Here is a 20,389-nt window from a genome sequence, read left to right on the forward strand (position 1 = left end):
TCTTTTCCAGTGGGCACATCAGTGGAGGGTAAGTGCTGGACATCAGAGCTGTGAAGACCCAAGCCATGCCTATCACTTGACTGGTTTACTGGTCCAGGAAAAGGACTGACGATGGGAGACGATGAGAGTGCTGAAGAAATGAGCAGAGGAATGATCTGTAGCTTTCAAGCCTTCTGCATCCTCCCACAGGCCCAGATAATCAAGACATAAATATCCTCTTGAGAAATGTTTTACAGATGACAGAAGAAAACTGGGGTAGGTAAAGGTGTTTTCTGTTTTTTTTTTTTTTTAAGATTTTCTTTATTTGAGAGAGAGGGAGAGGGAGGATGAGGGAGAGGGAGAGAGAATCTGAAGCAGATACCGCACTGACCATAGAGCCCGACGTGGGGCTTGATCCCACAACCACAAGATCATGACCTGAGCTGAAACCAAGGGTCAGGTGCTTAACAGACCTAGCCATCCAGGCAGCCCAGGTAAAGGTGTTTTGAAAGAGAAAACCAATGCTCTCAACAACTTCTTATATGATATTTCTGTGTAAATAAAAACTATGTGCCAGATAGTGACTACACTTACCCAGGTGAGCCCCAAGTCATCTATAGAATTGTCAAATCAGTATGCTGTCCAGCTGGAATTAATATAACATTGTACTTAATTATACTCCGATTTAAAAAGCTTAAAGAAACCAAGATATGTATATATATATATACATACATATATATATATATATACACATACACACACAGACACACATACACACACATACACACACACACAACACATATATCCTTACATATAGATGTATGTGTGTATATGTATATACACAATATAAGAAGTCAGAAGATAGAAATTAAAATGTGAACAGGACTATGCTTTACTGTATGTCAATCACATCCCAATAAAGTTAATGTAGGGGGGCCTGGGTGGCTCAGTAGGTTAGAGCCTCTGGCTTTGGCTCGGGTCATGATCCCAGGATCCTGGGATGAAGCCCCACATTGGGCTCTCTGCTCAGCAGGGAGCCTGCTTCCCCTTCTCTCTCTGCCTGCCTCTCTGACTACTTGTGATCTCTGTCTGTCAAATAAATAAATAAAATCTTAAAAAAAAAGTTAATGTAAATAGTGGTTACATCTGTGTTATGAAAGATTACAAGCAATTATCATTTTCTTCTGCTGGTATTTTCTACATTTTCTTCTGTTGTATTTTCTAGACTTTCTTGACTTTACATGCATTACTTTAGTACCATAAAATATCGAAAGTTATTTAAAAAATCTTCCACAATTCATTTAATTTGTTTGATGTTTGTGTCATTCTCTGCACCTTATAAAGAGTTTCCACATATTTAACAGCAGAAGGAAATGTATTACTTGAGAAAGGATAAAGCGGGTTCTGAGGTAGTTACAGGACTTGTTCAAGGTCAAAGATCTAGAAATTAGCAGAACCAAAATGGGAATCCCAGATCTCCTCTTCCAAATCCCATGACTTCTGTTTTCTTCTGCTCACTGCTTGCTGCCTCCCATGGTCTAAGCATGTTCCAGTGACTGCATAAACGCCCCCAAAGTATACTTCTTTATAGAACCAAAGCAGTAGAGTTATCATATAAGACTTGAGCAAAAAGTGGGGGACCTGGGTGGCTCAGTCGGTTAAGCATCTGCCTTCAGCTCAGGTCATGATCCCAGAGTCCTGGGATCGAGCCCTGCACTGGGGCACTGGGTTCCTTGCTCAGTGGGGAGCCTGCTTCTCCCTCTCCCTCTACCTGCCTCTCCCTCTGCTTGTACTCTCCCTCTCTGGGTCAAATAAATAAATAAAAATCTTAAAAAAAAAAAAAAAGACTTGAGCAAAAAAGCTACTATTTTTTGTTCAAACTCAGTACTGGTGGAGGGGAGAGATGAGACTAACCACGCAAAGACCGGAAACCAATGAGGCCCCATCAGAGTGACAGGAAAGCTTTTCCTCCTGGTGGCCACATCATACACTCTTGGCTTCACTTCAACCCTCTTCAGAAAGGGTAAAGGAAACTTGACCAAAATGGGACCAAACCACTCAGGGAGGGAACGTACAGATGGAAACAAACAATGAAACGAGGCTAAAGGTGTTCAGACATTGCCCGGTTGGAGGTACCTTCATTCCCGCTGCTGCTGCTGGGCCACTGGGGTCCACGGCCTGGATGTGGCATGGCTTACTTCCTCGTACCACAAAGCCCCAACCCACGGCATCACCGACAATCTGGAGAGGAAAACCACAGTGAGCAATCGGCAGATGGTCTCTAGCAATTTGCCTGTCCTTCCAAGAGAAAGAAAACCAGTCCAGGATTAAGGTGTGTGTCCTGACATCTCTCTCCTCTGTTTTATCTGAACCTTGTGGGAGAACATGACATTTTGCTTCTATCCTAAACACAGGCATATCAATGTAGAAAGGGGGAGTCAAGAAAATACCTTTTTGGCAGAAAGAAGCTTCCTCTGTGAGGTGTACTCATCAGTACATAACCAGCAGATCGCCTCTTTCTTAGGCTGCTATGCAATTTAATATCAGACTCCAATGGAAAATTTAGAAGATCGTGAAAACACGGTTGAAATTTCTCTCTAGACCCAAGTTCTGTTCCAAATTTATTCTTTTTCCCCTGGATCCAATGATACTCTCCTGGTGATCTTGCTATATCCGTGAAGTCCAAAGGAACAATTTAAATTACCAACCGTGTGGAATATGAAGAGTTTCGGCTTTTTTGAAACACAATTTTGTCTACCAAGAAAAGTAAGTGAATAAGTACTTAAAGTTCACAATTTACAAGGAAGGGCTGTTCCAAAAGTGTTTGAAACTAGAGGGTGCCTTTTCTTATAGAATCATTATACTTGGCAGTTACATTCCCTGGGCAACTCCCAGACATGTCTCTAATACATACCCCAATTAAAATGCAGAAGACACACATTCACAATTACTAGCAATGAGGGCATTTACATTTAAAACCAAAGAGAAATACTTACAAATATCATCAACTGTTTCTTGTATGCTTGAGACTGATGCAAGGCAGGAAAGCAAATGCAATTTTGGTGAACATTCTCAAAAAAAAAAGTTTAGGCCTTCCATTGGCTTTAGGTTTTGCTGGTTATTAGTTCCTTATACCTAATTCACTTACAAAACATAGTTTATCTTTTACAGACATATTCCCAATGCATTTTTTCATATTGATAGGTTAGGACTGACCCCATCTTTATTTTAACTCCTTGGTGCCCAGAAAGTGAGGCAGGCCTTGACAAATATTTGAGAAAGAGAGAGTGCAAGCACAAGCATGAGCAGGGGGAGAGGCAGATGGAGAGAGAAAGGGAGAATCAGACTCTCTGCTGAGCAGGGAACCTGATGTGGGGCTCAATTCCAGGCCCCTGGGATCATGAGCTGAACTGAAGGCAGACTCTTAACGAACTGAGCCATCCAGGTGCCCCCCAAAGTTAGAAGACTGAAGGAAGAGTAGAAGTGCCTTCAAGGGCACGTCCACATGGTTTTGTGCAGAGACTGAGAGAAAGAGGGGGGGAATGGAGAGTGCGTGAGGTGCTGTCAAGCAAAGCACTTCGATTCTGTTTAAAGAAAGCCAGTGGGGCTGGTAGTTCTAGAAGGAAGCCTGGAGGACCTCCAAGAAGGGGCAGGTGGCCAGGAGGGGCTCACAGGTACGCAGTGCTCCAAAATCCAGGGCTTGTATAACTCAAGACATGCTCAGCATTGTCAAAAGCACCATTACTTGTGGTAGAACAGATTATCCCATAGTTTTCTTTTCTCCCCTAAAGACTTCTCTAATGTCTTAAGTGAATTTTGGGATTAACTGTAACACAGAAGGAATTATTGGCATTATTTGCACTGCCATTTGCCTTAAAGTCTGTAATTATATCAGACTAAGTATATAGTGGAAACCTTTTCTTAAGGGCACATTCAAAAGGAGTTTAAAATGCTGTATTAATCATAAATCATGTCAAGTCCTAATGCATTTTAGTGCCCAAGGGTCAAGAAAATCTACTCTCATAATAATGCCAAACAAAAGGGAAATTAGAAGGTTTTCAATTCTGTCCCTAAGCTACACACTGATTCACTGACATGTTGACATGGCACAGAGAGAAAGCACGAGAAAAACCCAAATGAGGAGCCTACCGTGAATGTCTTCCTTGCGTACGGAGCCCCAGGAGTCAGGAGTTCCTCCGAAGTTACGGGTCTCTTCAACACTATAAGACAGACACAAGGTCAAGGTGAAAACCCTTCTGGTCGTTTGTTCATTCATGTAGCGGATATTTACTGAATGCCTCGTATGTGACCATCCACAAAGAAGCATGGCAAGGATCCCCACCTCACAGTGTATCTTTCTAGCCAAACAGAGACAGAAAACATGAGCAGGACGATTAACCCAAAGCCCAACTTAGAGACTTCTGGAAAGAAGAAATAGCACAGGAGTGCGTTGATATTTTTCTATCAAGAAAAAGTTTTCTAGTGCTCATGCTTCTTTCTTTTGAATCCTGACATGTATTCAACAGGAAAAGGTTAAGAGAGAGACTTGACTCCAGCAGTCCCATAGCCATGTTTCAAGAGCTACCCATCCCACCCCCCACAACATACGGCACACATCTCATCTCACTCATGGAAGCTTTACTTATTTCCTGATCAATATCCTGGACTACATGGACCCACTCACTGAGTGTGTCACGTCCCGAGGAATGATGCTAGAGGAATGTTAAGCATATTCAGTGTGTGCTAGGCTCTATGCTAGGTGTTCCAAATATATTATCTCATTTAGTCATCACAAAAGCTATCTAGCTAGGTTCCACATTATCCCTATATTATTAGTGAGACACCAGAGGTTTAGAAAAGTTAAATAGCTCTGTCCAGGATCTCAGCCCTCATCGGTAGCACAATCAAGATTCAAACTCGGGCACTGGATACCAAGGCCCAGCAGCCACTGCGACATGGGTCCTCCCATGCTCTCTTTCTCCATGAGCAGAAGGATGGGCTCAAAAACTCCAGAAGGCAGTAGTGAGTTGTCCTCCTAAGATGTCTGTTCTTATCAGCTCGCTACTGTTGCCCAGCAAGATGGCAAAGCCAGCAGCCAATCCCTGACTTGCAGGCGCCCTGAAATTCTGCCAATACCGTAGTCCCTCCTTATCTGTGGGGGACACATTCCAAGACCCCCAGTGGGTGCTGGAAGGCATGGATAGGACTGAGCCCTAGAGATACTACATTTTTTCCTATGTGTACATATTCATGATCAAGTTTATTGTAGAAATGAGTCACAGTAAGAGATTAACACCAACACTAACAATAAAATAAAACAATTAGAACAATACGCCGTAATGAATGTCTCCATCCATCCGGGGCTCACTAAGAACTTGATAGGGGACTGCTATGGACATCCAGAGAAGCCAGCAAATGGCGACCCAGGGAGCCTCCTTACCTAGTTAGACAGAGATCATGACCTTGGGTATCCCAAAGAAACATGAGGGGCCAAGGCCAAGCCCCTAACCTGGCAAAGTGCCAGCCTTCAGTTCCCTTGGCTGGCAGCATTCAGAGGTCAGGGGCCAGTCCTGGAACAAGGGTACAGCAGAAAAAGATAAGGCAGCACAGGGCAAGACCTGGATGACCCACCAGGAAGCATGGCACTTACAGACCCTCTCTCTGTCAAAGGCAATGAAGTGATTCTCGTTGAGATGACAGGTGGCTGGGATGACTGGTTGCTTTTATAAAGCTCATAAAAGAGAACATGAATTTACATTCTCCCCAAAAGAGGAAGCAGGTCGAATATCAAAGAAAAGAACCTCTCAGATGAACAGGAGATAAGAGAAGAGGTCCACAGTTGAGAACTCAGACTTTTTAATTTCCTATCAGACAAGTCCCCCCCCTCCCCAAAACCACTTCTGGGTGTATGAATTTGGATATAGGAAGCACACTGTACTGTAATATTTATTACTATAATATTACCATGATATTACTATATTATTACTATAATATTACTGTCCAATTCTTTAATATACATAATCTTTCTTTTTATTGAGCTATAATTGACATCTAAAACTATATTAGTCTCAGGTTACAGCATAATGGTTCAATATATGTATATATTTTTGGCAAACCATCACCACAATAAGTCCGGCTAACACCTATGAACTCACATGGTTACAACCTTTTATTTTCTTGTGATAACCTTTAAGATTTATTTTCTTAGCAACTCTGAAATGGACAATACAGTAGTACGAACTATAGGGGTCATGCTGTATATTACACCCCAGGACTTACTTATTTTCTAATGGGAAATTTGTACTGTTTGCCCATCTTCACCCGTTCCTCTGGCAATGACCAATCTGTTCCCTGGATATGTGAGTTTGGGTGTGGTTTTTTTTTCCCATTTTCATTCCGCACATAAGTGAGACCACATATTTGTCATGTCGCATAAGGCTCTCAAAATCTACCCATGTTGTTGCAAATGGAAGGATTTCCTTTTTTTAATGACTGAACGATATGCAGTTGTGTCATATCCCTCATCTTCTTCATCCATTCGTCTAGCCATCGACCCTTGGGTCATTTCCGTGTCTTGGCTATTGTAAATAAGGCTGAGATGAACGTGGACATGTAGATAACCTTTCAAGCTTCCATTTTCCTACCTTTGGATAAATACCCAGCAGCAAATTGCAGGATTATACGATGGTTCTCTGTTAGTTTCCTGAGGACCCCTCATACTACTTCCCACGGTGGCTGCACCCTTTGACACTCCCACCAACAGTGCACGAGGGTGCCCTTTTCTCCACATCCTCGCCAACACTTGTTATTTCTTGTCTTTTTGACAACAGCCATTCTAACAGGTGCGAGATCACAGCTCGTCATGGTTTTAAATCACACTGTACTGTGATATTTGACCACCATACTAATAAAATAAAATAAATTATAAATTAAAATATTTTAATACATTTGCCCTTTCTTCTGTTGAAAAATAGAAATCTTGAAGCCCATGGAATTATCCTTTAACTTTCTCTTTTTGTGTCCTTTGGAAGTTATTTGCTCATTATAAGAACACCAATAACGGGAATATCTGGTAGCTCTTTTTTTGTTTGTTTGTTTGTTTGTTTGTTTGTTTTGGCTGGCTTAGGGCATTAATACACAGTACTAAAAAAAAATACATCCAGATGTAAATATAATGATTAATTTTAAGTGCCTTACTGTGAAGCCCTGCTTATCTGCTTGAGAAAAAAAAAAAATCACACATGAGCTCACTGCACCCTGGGAACCCTCCCAAGAGTGAAGGAGAAGCGTGTCAGAATATGGGTAAGATGTAGGATTTATGAAGCATAGTTAAGACAATTGAGACAACCACAATGGAGACCCAAAAAAGGCAACCTGACCTTTTTGTTGCCTCCTTATCAGCATACTTTCCCCTTTGAGCCAAGGCGGGAGGAGAAAGAGGAAACAGGGAAAACCCACCCAGGAAAGGTGGATGTGTAGTTCATTTAAGTAATTAACACTTCGCTCTGACTCTACCATTGTATGCAAATGCAAGCAAGAAAAAAAATGGCTTTAGCCTCGCTGACCCTTTTCTGAAATTGAACTCTATCGCTTCTAACTCTAGGTTACACCTGTCAGATTTCGATCTAGGCTTCAAAAAGTCTATTTCTAAGAATACAGTTCTCCTTTCTCATTCTACCTTATCAGCAGTGCTTGTTCATTGGAAAACACATGGGGGCTCAATGATTTTCTAGCCAGAGTCAGTGTGGAAGCCAGTTTCTTCATTCATTATGATTTGACTCTTCCAGCTAACCCTCCAGAAGGTAGCAAAAAAATGTTAGATTAGGTAAAATACCCATTTGCCTAGATAACATCCTTACATAACAGTTTCTCCTAAAGCCCTTTGATCAATATTTATTTGTCCTTACTAACATGTGTATTCTCTCCCCCCTCCCAGAGAGATGATGGCTTCACTGAGGGAAGGGGTCATGATCTTTCGTCTTTATATCCCCAAATGTGGTGATGAGAGAACAACATGAGCCAAAGGAACAAAGTCCCTTCCCTGAAGGTGATATACTGGACAGGGCGTGGAAAAAAAGGGAGTTGAGGGTGTTTTCAAGGCAGTGATTATTGGCACGATGGACCATGCAATCTAACCCTGGCAGAGCGGTGGGTAAGGGGCAGTGAGACGCTGGCTGTATCTGGGAGTTACAGGAACCTATGGGCTGAAGAACTGACAGGGTCAAGGAAGAAATGTTTTTAAGCACGAGCTCATCACCCATCTTTGCACCTAGACTTTTCTTTCTGGAACGTAAAGGCCATGGAGTTCGATGAGTAGGATCATAAACGCAAGGCACCAGGAGTCATTTTCAGAGAGCGCAGGGTTTGCATAGATCCGTGCCTCTTCTTTGGGGGCTCCTGGGACCCAAAAGATCTTTGCATCTGCTCAAACCCTCTTAGGAGCGTGGGGCTTCTCCCAGACGCCGGGACTTCGGGTATCTTCCACTGTCTTCCCAACTGCCTCTGGAAAGAGCTGCCTTGCCCAAAGTCCTGCCCTCCTCCCCAAGGGCAGCTGACATCGAATGAATGCTCAAAAATGACGGTTGACGGGCCTGGCCGTGTCACCCCAAGCTGGGACAACTCTGAAGGGCCACCCAGACTCCAGAGCTCCCCCTGGAGTCAGTGGGGCAGCCTGACCCTCCCTCTGCCCAAACCTCCATGTTTCCCTTCCGTTCGAGGGGATGCTGGCACCAGATTCCCACTCACGAGTCTCCCCCCAACCCCGTCTGAGAATCTGCTGCCCCCCCGGGGGGGGGGACACACCCCGCCTGCACACCCATCCCCCACCCCAGCCAGAAACCCGGGGCTGCCTTTCGGCCACTCACCGGACTTGGGGTTGCAGAGCACCGGGGGGCTGCTGCTCAGGGTGGGGCTGCTGCTGAAGTAGCCGCTGCTCCCACAGCTGCTCATGCTACTCCTCCGCACGGCAGACACGATCTTGATCTCCTTGCTGGGGCTGACTGTGCGGGCGGGAAACACAGCGGGTCACGGGGGGGCGCTTGCCTCCCCTCCCCAGTCCACCGGAGCTTGCCACCGCCAGGCCAGGCCAGGCCAGCCCGCCAGGAAAAGGCACCCTGGCTTGGAGTCAGAAAAACACGAATGTGGGCACCTGGCGGGGGGGGGTGGGCTCCGTCGGTTAAGCGGGGGCCTTCGGCTCGGGTTCTGATCCCAGGGTGCTGGGATCATGTCCAGCCGTGGGCTCCCTGCTCAATGGGGAGCCTGCTTCTCCCTCTGTCCCTCTCCCCTGCTTGTGAGCTCACTCTCTCTCTTAAATAAATAAATAATCTAAAAAAGGAAAGAAAGAAAGAAAGAAAGAAAGAAAGAAAGAAAGAAAGAAAGAAAGAAAGAAAGAAAGGCAAGAATTTCAACTGCAGCCTGCCACTCGTTTCAGTTCTTGGAGCCTCTACTTCCCCAGCTGTGAAGTGGGAATAATGCGGTCCCACGGGGTCGGTAGGAAGAGTGGATTACATGACGAATGGGAATGTACTCAGGAACATAAAATGTTATTTCAAGAATGACAGAGCCTGTGCTGAGCAGTTCTGGAAGGATGTAAATTACCTCCCGGCTTGACACTTAACAGATTAAGGTAATAATAAAGTCTCCTGATTTACTACGAAGTCACTAATCACCCAGAGCCATGGAAGAGGGAGATTAAAACACAAGACCATGTATTTAGCTCTGAAAGTGTATGTGGGGTAGCAGTTGGGTCTGGCTCTCTTTGCCACAGAGTGTGTGGCTCTCAACAAGGGAGGGGAGAGAGGAGGGTGTACGGTCAAATGACAGAAGCCACGGAGAGTCCCCGCTTAGTGCCTGGAACATGGGAAAGAAACAAATGCTGGCTTTTGTGGTGACCACGTCCCCTCTGTCCTCCTTTTCATCACTGTCACCTTCAGGTTCTATCTGACCACAAGACACAGGCAGAGCTTAGTGCTAGAAGAGAACGGGAAGACTTACTCTGCATTGGCAGAAGGCTGCAGCCCAAAGGGGACACACGGCTGGGGTGTGTCTGAGCACAGACTGGGCCCCTGATTGGCTGCTAGTCCTCACTTTCCCTGAGGGGCTCTTGCTTCCTTCTTTCTTCCACCCTAGTTCTGTCTGTGGGGTGAGGGGGGTTGGGGCAGAAGCACTGGAGTGAAGACAGAACTGGCATGAGATCCAGCTCTGTCCACCCTTTTCTAGCTCTGTAACCTTGGGTAAGCCCCTCTACTGCTCCATGCCTCAGTTTCTCTACCCACAAAATGGGAATAAGAAAAGTCCTTCTTCTGAGGGTACAGTGAGAATTAAAGAGCAAAACTATGCAAACAAGCTTAGCTCAGTGCCAGGGGGCACAGAAAGGTGTCAATATGGCTGCAAGGGTTCTCATTGCCTCCTGCCATAAGTAACCAAGACACACATTTTCACTGTGCCCTGAGTTTCAGGCAAAGCCCAGATCGTGCAAACCTTAGACCAACCAGTTTCTCAAGTCAATCCATGCCAAATTTTCAGAGGAGTTGAAGATAGCCATTTAAGCACTTCTGCTTCTTCCGAAGAAGGGCACCTCAAGTTAACCTTTTCCGGATGAGCGGGGTTATCTTTGCGGACCCCTGTCAGTGTCATTTCTGGCAGGGGTCACTGTAAATATGGGACTGTGTGACCTTCCATGTGATGTCCTAGGCTTTATGAGCTCCTCTGCTTGCTTTTCACAATTTTTCTTTGTTCTGGGTCACCCCTTCATGCCAGGTTGACAATCAGTAGTCTTTTAGTTGAATATGCCCTCACAAGTCCTTATTCACTATTAAAACATAGAGCTTGTCAGTGTTCTGATTTAGAAAACTGGATCATTAATGATATGTAAGAATTGTTTACAAATGAAAAGTAAATAAGGTAGCGTGAGAGCTTAAGAAAATTTCTATCACAAAAAAACATAATTTGAGGGGCACCTGAGTGGCTCAGTGGGTTAAAGCCCCTGCCTTCGGCTCAGGTCATGATCTGGGGGTCCTGGGATCAAGCCCCGCATCGGGCTCTCTGCTCAGCAGGGAGCCTGCTTCCTCCTCTCTCTCTGCCTGCCTCTCTGCCTACTTGTGATCTCTGTCTGTGTGTTAAATAAATAAATTAAAAAAATTTTGATATAACTATGTTTTCATCACATCTAAATGGACTGCCCAGGAACAATATGGTCATACTGGTTCCCCCCCATACTTTTTGGTTATGAATAAATAAAAAGGTGCCAGAGGACAGCCTTTCACAAAGGTGAGGCATCACTAGACTAGTTCTCAAAAGACAAATGCACCTGATCACATACACAATGAAACTGACATACCGGACATAAAACTGGTAGATTTCCGATTGTCATGGCTCTGCTTCCTCAGGCAGAAGGGGCTATCATGAGTTTCCTGAGACGAGGGCGATTTTTCATTGAGCAGCTCCATCAGTCTGCGCCTCCGCCGGAAGTTCATTCTGAACTGGTAGAGAAGGTTGCTGTCCACGAATGGGTGCTTGTTGGACACTGGGAAGGAGAAACAACAGACAGGTATGTCTGGTGTCCTGGCCACAGAGCACCACAGCCAGGAGACTCTATCCAGCAGGGGCAAAAGTCTTTGGAAAGAGTGTAATTCTCCAGATGCCACATGAGCTTGTAGTCCACACACCATCCCAGGAGCTTTCCACATGCCATGCACTTTAAAAATTTGCTAACCCATTCCTTGGGGGAAGCATTGCCTGATTGCACCCCTGATCTAAAGTCATACTCTTCCTGGAGTTGTCTGAGCCTCTATGCAACCTCCCACTGAGCACTTACCACACGGAGCCTGCATTGTCTGTTCACTTCTCTGCCTTGTCCACTCAGCTCTAGGCTCTCTGGGGCCGTGATCATGGCTTCATGTGGTCATGTGTCCCAGCGCCCTGCAAAATGCTAGTCTCATAGCCATACGTCTGTTTGTTTTTAAACTTTTGATTTTGAAATGATTATAGACTCAAAGAAAGTTGCAAAAATAATACAGAGACTACATATAATTTGTTTGTTTGTTTGTTTGTTTTGGTCGGGGAGGGGGGAGAAGTCCATCTCTTTCTTTCAACTAAGTCCTTCTGCTTAAGGGCCCAGACTGCGTCTTAATCATTCTGGCAACCTGAAATCCTAGACTACCCCATGTTTGGCTCAGAGTAGGTGCTCAGTAAAAGACTGGTAGTGAACAGTCTGTGATGGGTAGTAGTTGGGTAAACAATATGTCCAGAACACAGCTAACTTTAGACTATTTATGGCTAGTCTGTGCAACAGAGCTCACCTTAAACCAAGGTGTGGGTTCATGGTAGGTCACAAAGAAGTTACTGGGGCATAGGAAATTGGAACATTAAAGACAATGCATCTCTAGTCTTTCCTAAACTAAGTATAGTCCCTTTGAATCCTTTCCTTTATTCTGAAATGATATCATCACAGCTTTTTTGTTGTCCATTCACCCATCCAATTATTCAACTCACATTTATTGACTTAGGTTGACTACATGTTGTGTACATTTTTTGTCCTGCAATTATGAAATGATGGTAAAAAGAGATAAAAGTGGTTTTTTTAGGGTACTTATTTTGGCAATTTTTTTTTGAAATGTGAAATTTAAAATTCTGTAAATCTCTAAGAAAATAATCTAACACAAACATTGAGAATCATATTAACTCATTTATCAATAATAGTAACCAGTACAGCAGCCTTTTTAGGTGTTTCACAAATAGCATCACATCCCTTCTGGCTCAACACCAGGAAGTGAAATCTAGGGTTATTGTTGTGTTTATCATGCACATTTGCTATGAGTAATTCTGGTTACATGAATATCCAAGCCTCAGAAAGGTGGGTCCCTTTTAAGAGAGTCCCCTGCTAACTTTGAACTTAGTGATTCATATGGTTGTTTCACTGTTTTTAAATGGTGACTAGTCCCTTTGGCTAAACACGTGATTTGGGCCACCAAGACAAATACACTTAATTCAGTGGTAGTTCTGCAATGTTCTTAATAAATGACATCATTCTTCTTAATAAATGACGTCATTCTTGGATTCAGGAGATGCTGAATTGCATCCTGGACCAAGAGATTAGCCAATTACACTTGGATATGATATCTACAAATAGTGGTTCTTTTGTGGATAGTCAAATTCTTTTTTAATTTTTATTTATTTTTTTAATTTCTTTTCAGTGTTCCAGAATTCATCGTTTATGCACTACAACCAGTGCTCCATGCAATACGTGCCCTCCATAATACCCACCACCAGGCTCACTCAACCTTCCGCTCCCCACCCCTCCAAAACCCTCAGATTGTTTTTCAGAGTCCACAGTCTCTCATGGTTCATCTCCCCCTCTAATTTCCCCCAACTCCCTTCTCCTCTCCATCTCCCCATGTCAAACTTTAATAATAAATTTATTTAATTGCTACATTCAACAATGCTATTTTAATAAAATTTTGTAGAGAAGTTATCTATTTCTGGCAAACTTTTCAGAGTGTATTGAGATCTTTTAAATCCTCAGGTTGACTTAGGCAACAGTATCTTAAATTACAACCTGAAAATACACTCTCCTGTATACATTTATTTATACTTACTGCTTTCTCTTTGGAGTGTGACATATACAAAACATTGGCTCTGGTATAAATAAATACAGAAAAAACACTCTAAATCCAACCAAATTCCAGAATGGCCAAAAGTACTTTAAAAAGTATTTTTAGTTCAAGTGGAAATTTGGCTGCCAGTTTAGTCTCCTCGGGCTTTAAATACCGAGACGTAGAGTTGAAGTCATACCCATGCTCCATTCTCCACCTCCCCAGCTCCCCACTACCTACAGCTCAGAGGGTAAATCTGGCATCTGAGATGAATGGGTTAAATTCAAATAGTCCTTATTCACCCTATTCCCTCTCCAATCCTGCAAATGACCTTAAATGTGATCGACCGAATCAGGGAAAACAAAAGTTGGACGAGACAGCAGACCATACTTGATAAGCATAATGCCAAGTGGACTGTAAGAACTCAAAAAATTAGACCTCTATTATTTTACAAGCACTGTTGTTATTTTTACAATTACCCTCATGTACTGATGATGATGCCATTTGGCTTATGGGAATTCAATTTTATGACACACGATATTTAATGCCCCACTTCCATTTTCAAGGGCTCATTTGGATTTTCAAGCCCGAGGAGCAGCCACACTCTGTGAAAACGAAGGACTCCATGTGTTCATCTTCCAGCTGTGTGGCTGGAACAGATGGAGTCCAATTCTCCTCTCAGAATAGAAAAGTGACAATTGCATGTGTCACCTGCATTGTTTTCAATAAATTACTTGGCTTTTAAAAGGGTTTTTTTTTTTCTCTATTGCTCATTAAAAGTTGGATGACATGAACACTGAATTTCAGGCATTTGCTTTGTTTGTGAGCATACCCTTAGGTATACCAGAGATAAATGTAGTCACAAAATCTTGATGAGCACAGGCAGACAGCCATATTATAGCGACGATCAGTTGACACATGGCTTCCATTCATTTATGCAACGTGAGCACCTACTAAATCTCGCACACCATGCAGTTATCTCTCTTAGCACGGTGGCTGGAATATGACAACTTATCTGCTCCTCCTTTCAAAAACCAAAGACTGCTAAAAGAGACATTGCTTCATATAAGAACGAAACAATTAAGTTGGGACTCCATTACACACTCTCTTCGGCTGAGTAACTTTTAGAAACTAATATTACGCAATAAAAAGTGAAGGTTCTAGAGTTCAATGACCTCAGTTTTGATCTCAGTTCTGCCAACCCGACTAGCGGAGTGCTTTAGGCAACTTACTAAACTTTCAACTTTTCACGGCTTTGCTGTGAAGGAAAAATGGGATAATGGATGTGAGAGATTTGGAATATCATCTGAAATCTAGTGGTTTAAGTCTTCTTGTTCTTAGACTCCTAAAGATTGACTTTAGCCTTCGGTCATAAATTATACATGTAAAGCCTCAAGAAATAAACAATGGCTAAATGACAGGACAGTTTATATTCCAGAGAGAGAAAAGCGTTGGTTCCTCCTACACTTTAACATGACATCCACTATATGAAATCCAAAAGCCATTTGCTACATAGGCGACTTACTCTTTGGTAAACACAGAAGAAATAACCTAAACTCAGGGGGAAAATATTAAAGAGAAGGAAAGGAAAACCATTTAGGGGAAGGTAACTGGTGGCTCTAAAACTTGAGGTTGTTCCAATTCTTTACTTCTCAGATCCCAACACTGTACAGAACTTTTATTTAAAGTAAATATTGTGATACAAACAATTTGACAAATTTTGTTCTTTGCTCCTTGAGACTATGAACCTCTAACCAGGAATAAGTAAGACAGAATATTCAAAGCTGACATTCGATATCTGGTTTTTCTAGTTGTGCTCTTTCAATTATAGTTATAATTGAAAAGTGATAATTATTTATCCTTTCAATTTATAATTTCTGGGACTTATGAAGACTTTCCTTTCATACGGGTAGCATTCCCAAGGGGCTTGACTCGGCTTCGTATTAAATCAGACATAAAAATTAGAGTAAAAGCAGGCACAGCCAGAAAGCTGTAAATACAAGAGGACCTAATTGCTTAGGAAAGTGGGGGTTCTAGAAGCACTAAGCTCACAATGTTGTTGATACTTGGTAAAAGAAAAGAGATCCTGATTTGCTGCGTGGTTTTCCTTTTCAGAAAGCATGAGAGAAATGTTATAATAGAGTGACATACATAGATTCTTTTTGTAGACAATGTGGCTACATTTTTCTCTTATAAGTTTTTGGATGACTTCAGCAAACACAAAGAGACCTTGAAAGTGATTATCTACAAGAGGGGAAATTGGCTTCTTCACCACTGACACAAAGAATCTAAACATGAATATAAAAATCTATCATCTTGAAACCTATAAATTCAGCTGAACATAAAAGACATTTTAAACTACTTATCTAGTTGGATTGAAGAAGGTCACATACTTTCATTCATCCTTGAAATGTTTGCTGGCAAATGACATAATACAATAGGCATCATGAAACAAGCCCATTGAACCCAGCAGTGTGATGGGGAGGGGGGTTGGGAGGGAGGGAGGGGGAGAGAATGTGCAGTCACCAACTGCTCTCTGGATGGCATTTCATCAAACCTTTACATTTTTATTTATTCTTTAATTTTTTTTAAAGATTTATTTATTTTTTTGAGAGAGTGTGAGTGGGGGGGAAAGGTGAGTCAGAGGGAGAGAGAGAATCTCAAACACACTCCCCACTGAGTGCGGAGCCACCCAACTGGGGGGGCACTTGATCCCAGGACTCTGAGATCATGACCTGAGCCCATATCAGGAGTCAAACACTCAACTGACTGAGCCACTCCGGCACCCAGGCATCTCCATCAAACCTTCTTAAAGGTGGTCTTGGATCTGGGATTACATAAGTAACTTGGCAGAGTGAAAAGAGGGCTTAATGGGGGGAGGGGGGAAGGATAATGCTATTGCCATGAGGAGAATGATCAGCAAGGATGAGGTGGGGGCACCATACTGCAAAGGCAAACTGGTGCCAAAGCTAAAAGGTCTTCCAGGTCACCTTGAAGACAGGAGACCCTCAGCAGCTGCCCTGATAAACATCCCTCAATGGTCCTCCGCACAGCAGAGGTTGGTGTGGCTCACTGCTTCCCCCAGGGCACCCTGGTGGGTGAAGGATCATTCAGGACCATCCGGGCTGTTACTCTATCTTACTCCTCACTCCATTTCCTCTCGTTTGCTTTCTCAACTCCCTTTACCGCATCCTAAAAGGACCATTTCCCCCCTGCAGACATTGTATTGACATTGACAAGACATTGACAAGCATACTAACCAAACCTCAAGACTAAACAGGTCACGATCTAGTCCTCAGATTTAGGGTTTCTAAAAGGCAAATAAAATGTGCATATGCAGGGGCACCTGGGTGGCTCAGTGGGTTAAAGCCTCTGCCTTCGGCTCGGGTCATGATCTCAGGGTCCTGGGATCGAGCCCCACATCGGGCTCTCTGCTCAGCAGGGAGCCTGCTTCTCCCTCTCTCTCTTTCTCTCTGCCTACTTGTGATCCCTGTCAAATAATTAAATAAAATCTTAAAAAAAAAAAAAGAAAGAAAATGTGCATATGCAAGTGCTGCACCTCCCCTGCCAACAAGCCCAAAGCCTTCCGTTGTCTCAGTGTCCAGGGAAGGCTTTGCGGCCTTTGGCCTCCCTGCTCCTACTAATTCACCGCCCTTCAGAGTCCAAGCAACTCATGTTGCTTGGTAGGCTGCAGATTTAAAAAGCTGGCAAGACAAAAAAATATTGATATCATGCTTTTTAATAATGTGTTTGGTGGAAAACACACACTGAGAACTAACTACAACAGAAGATTAAAGCTATTTTTTTTTTTAATCTGAGCTATACTTAAGGTCGTAATTACCCATCTCAAACCATTCTAAAGGAATGCAGGAGTTGAAAGAGCCCTGTTTCCCCAAGCAGCAGAAGTCCTTGATTCAAGAACATTAAGCAGTTGTTTTTAAGTGCCTGTGGCACATAAGGACAGAGTGAGGTGCTTGGGATCCTAAACTCTTCAAACGGCAGTAACAACAATGAGTCAGAGAACTAAAATAATTATTTCCTGAGCACCGACAATATTAAGTAGAGGATATGAAAACAGGAAATTGGTTTTAGGGTATAAAGTCCTATTAACTGATACTACTAAAACAAAACACTTCACATTCACAAAGTTAGAACCCAATTACACCAACTTAATTGACTGAAGGGAGGAGAGGATGGGAAAGAGACAAGGAAGAAGGACAAAAGTCACCCTAGAAAAGATAGCAGAAAAGAAGAAAATCAAAACATGACATTGTGATGGCATAGGTTTCTGCATCTTCTGTGTCTCGGTGCCAGAAATACAAAGGTAATAAACAGACGGTAGGTCAAATAATGTTTTCTTCTTCTCTATGCATCATTAAATAATAGCTGGGCACATTCCAAAGACTAGAACCTTCACTGTTAGTGATAGAACTCCAGACAAAGGGTATGTTTTTCAGAGACTAAATCATACCATAAGGGCAAAGGTCTAAAAACAAATTTATTTTGTCCAGGAAATGGAATACTGCACCTACAAAAGTCAATGAAAACCATTTTGTGACTCTGTTCTAGATCTTTTGGAATTGTTGGCATAAATCCAAAGGCCTCATGAGAGTACCTCCATGTTGATTGATTTAACATGTATGCATTCAGCACAGAGTATGGATAAGATACTGCGTAAGACCAGCAAGGGTGAGGCCATCAATGTGATATCGAGCCCCCTCCCCACCAAGGCATCTGATGTTGTGGATGTTGATGATAACAATAAATGAAAGTAACAACTGGTGAACATTTATTGAGGGACACTCTGTCCCAGGCCCTCTGCTGAGCACTTGCATGATTGTATCATTCTGTTCTCACAGCAACACTATGAGAGAGCTGTTAGAATTATTCCCATTTTACAGATGAGAAAACAGGATTACACAAAGTAAATTTGCCCAAGGTTCCATTGTTACTAACTGGAAGATTCAAGTCAGAAATACTTTGGGGCGCCTGGGTGGCTCAGTGGGTTAAAGCCTCTGCCTTCGGCTCAGGTCATGATCCCAGGGTCTTGGAATTGAGCCCCACATCGGGCTCTCTGCTCCGTGGGGATCCTGCTTCCTCCTCTCTCTCTGACTGCCTCTCTGCCTACTTGTGATCTCTGTCAAATAAATAAATGAAATCTTAAAAAAAAAAAAAGAAATACTGACAGATGAACTCTGGAACCCCACCCCTTACTATCCTCCCTCGACTAACTCCCATCCAGAGATGTAACGCCAATGAAGAGGTAAATGAGATTACCAACACCAAAAACCCAGCTTACCCCTCATTGATTCCTATCTCTAGTTTACAGGAGGCAGTTTGGACAGGCACCTTTTCCACAAAACTCTTCACCAGGACAGAACATTTATTACCTTGGAATTGCTCATCGAAAGGATAGAATGATGACATAGAAAACACTAGTCTGGTCTCAGAGGACCCTTGGCTGAACAGCAGCTTCACTCTTTTTTTTTTTTTTTTAAGATGAACTGCATTGTATTTGTCCAAATAATACAGACAATTTTTTTTCCACTATCCATTACACTCAGCCTGAGAAGATACAGCCAGAATCTTCAAAGATGATTCATCTTTGATACTCATGTTTTATCCAGGGCTGGATACCCATCTTTACTAAGTTACTTAACTGCCCTGAGCTCCAGCTGCATTCATTTGGAAAACAAGTTGAAGAAATAACAGAACGACCTAGGTAAAGGGCCTGTTATAGTTTCTAGGCCAGGGGTGCTCCAGTAACATTGGCCATATGTCGGTTTTCTGGAAGGCCCAGGGCTGTCAGGGCCTTAAACTTTCTCATGGTTTAAGCCTCTGAAGACTCCGCCTACGGAGCGGAAGCATCTGGAAACAACTCTAGGTGCTCTGGAAGAAAAGGAGGCACCCAACTTAAGCCAGATCAATTCAGCAAGGTCACCAACATGGAGAAAAGCATCCAGCGGGAGGTTGGAGGGACCAGAATAAAATGCTACCCAAGAAATATGAAGTGTGAACGCCCACCACAGCCTCATTCCCAGATGGCATTTTCTAACTCTTTCCAGAAAGATTACCACAGAACCTGATGGTGTTTCACTGTCAGGTAATTTGTCAGGTGTTTGTTATGACACTGAATAGTGCAGTATCTTTGAAGTAGGAAGAAGCAGACGTTCAGAAAAGGAAGGAATCGGTGGTGAGATTTAGAGGTTTTTTTTTGTTTTTTTTTTTAAAAAGGTCTTCATCTATTTTCTATATCGTTTATATCTGTACTCACCTTTTCTTAAGCAAAAAAAAAGGTATAGGAAAAAACCTTGCATGATTTTTTTTTTTTTTTTGTATTTTGAAATCTTCTTAGATTTATAGGAAAGCAGTAAAGGAGTATAGATAGTCCCCATATACCCCAACACACCCTCACGTTAAGATAACCATGTGCAGTGGTCAAAACTAAGACATTGACATTGGTACCCCCATCTCACTTAGAGCTACAAGGAACTCTGTGAGTGGACTCAAAAAGAAAACTCTCCCTTGGACACCCAGTTTCCCAGGGAAGCGCATTTCACTGTGAAATGATAAAAGACGTTTGTCCTTGTGGATGACAACGCTGGCTGCTTATCCAAAACCCACTCTCTTTCTTCCTCCTTTATGCCTTGCCCATGGCAGCAGTGTACCTTGGTAAAAGCATTCGACCACTGATCGCCTTCTGCCAAGGGGTGACCATGTGACCCAGTTCTGACCCTCATGATGTAGGTGTAAGTGTCGAGAAGAGGCAACCTTTCCTAAACAAAAAGCTAAGTCTTACTAGGTGAGCTCTCTCTGCC

General features: G+C 42.9%; 1 protein-coding gene across 1 annotated transcript in view; it reads right to left on the reverse strand.

Annotated features, from left to right (window-relative positions):
* Positions 1–20,389, reverse strand: part of DEPTOR (DEP domain containing MTOR interacting protein) — a 127,352-nt gene that overhangs the window by 27,106 nt on the left and 79,857 nt on the right. Inside the window, exons 5-8 of the mRNA XM_032858418.1 lie at positions 11,318–11,503; positions 8,844–8,978; positions 4,129–4,199; positions 2,116–2,220 (exon numbers count right to left, since the gene is read on the reverse strand). Coding sequence (XP_032714309.1) covers positions 2,116–2,220; positions 4,129–4,199; positions 8,844–8,978; positions 11,318–11,503 — 497 coding nt within the window. The remainder of the gene's footprint in view (positions 1–2,115; positions 2,221–4,128; positions 4,200–8,843; positions 8,979–11,317; positions 11,504–20,389) is intronic.

The sequence above is a fragment of the Lontra canadensis genome, unplaced genomic scaffold (assembly GCF_010015895.1).
Source record: "Lontra canadensis isolate GAN:19392208 unplaced genomic scaffold, GSC_riverotter_1.0 scaffold15, whole genome shotgun sequence".
Classification (NCBI taxonomy): Eukaryota; Metazoa; Chordata; class Mammalia; order Carnivora; family Mustelidae; genus Lontra; species Lontra canadensis.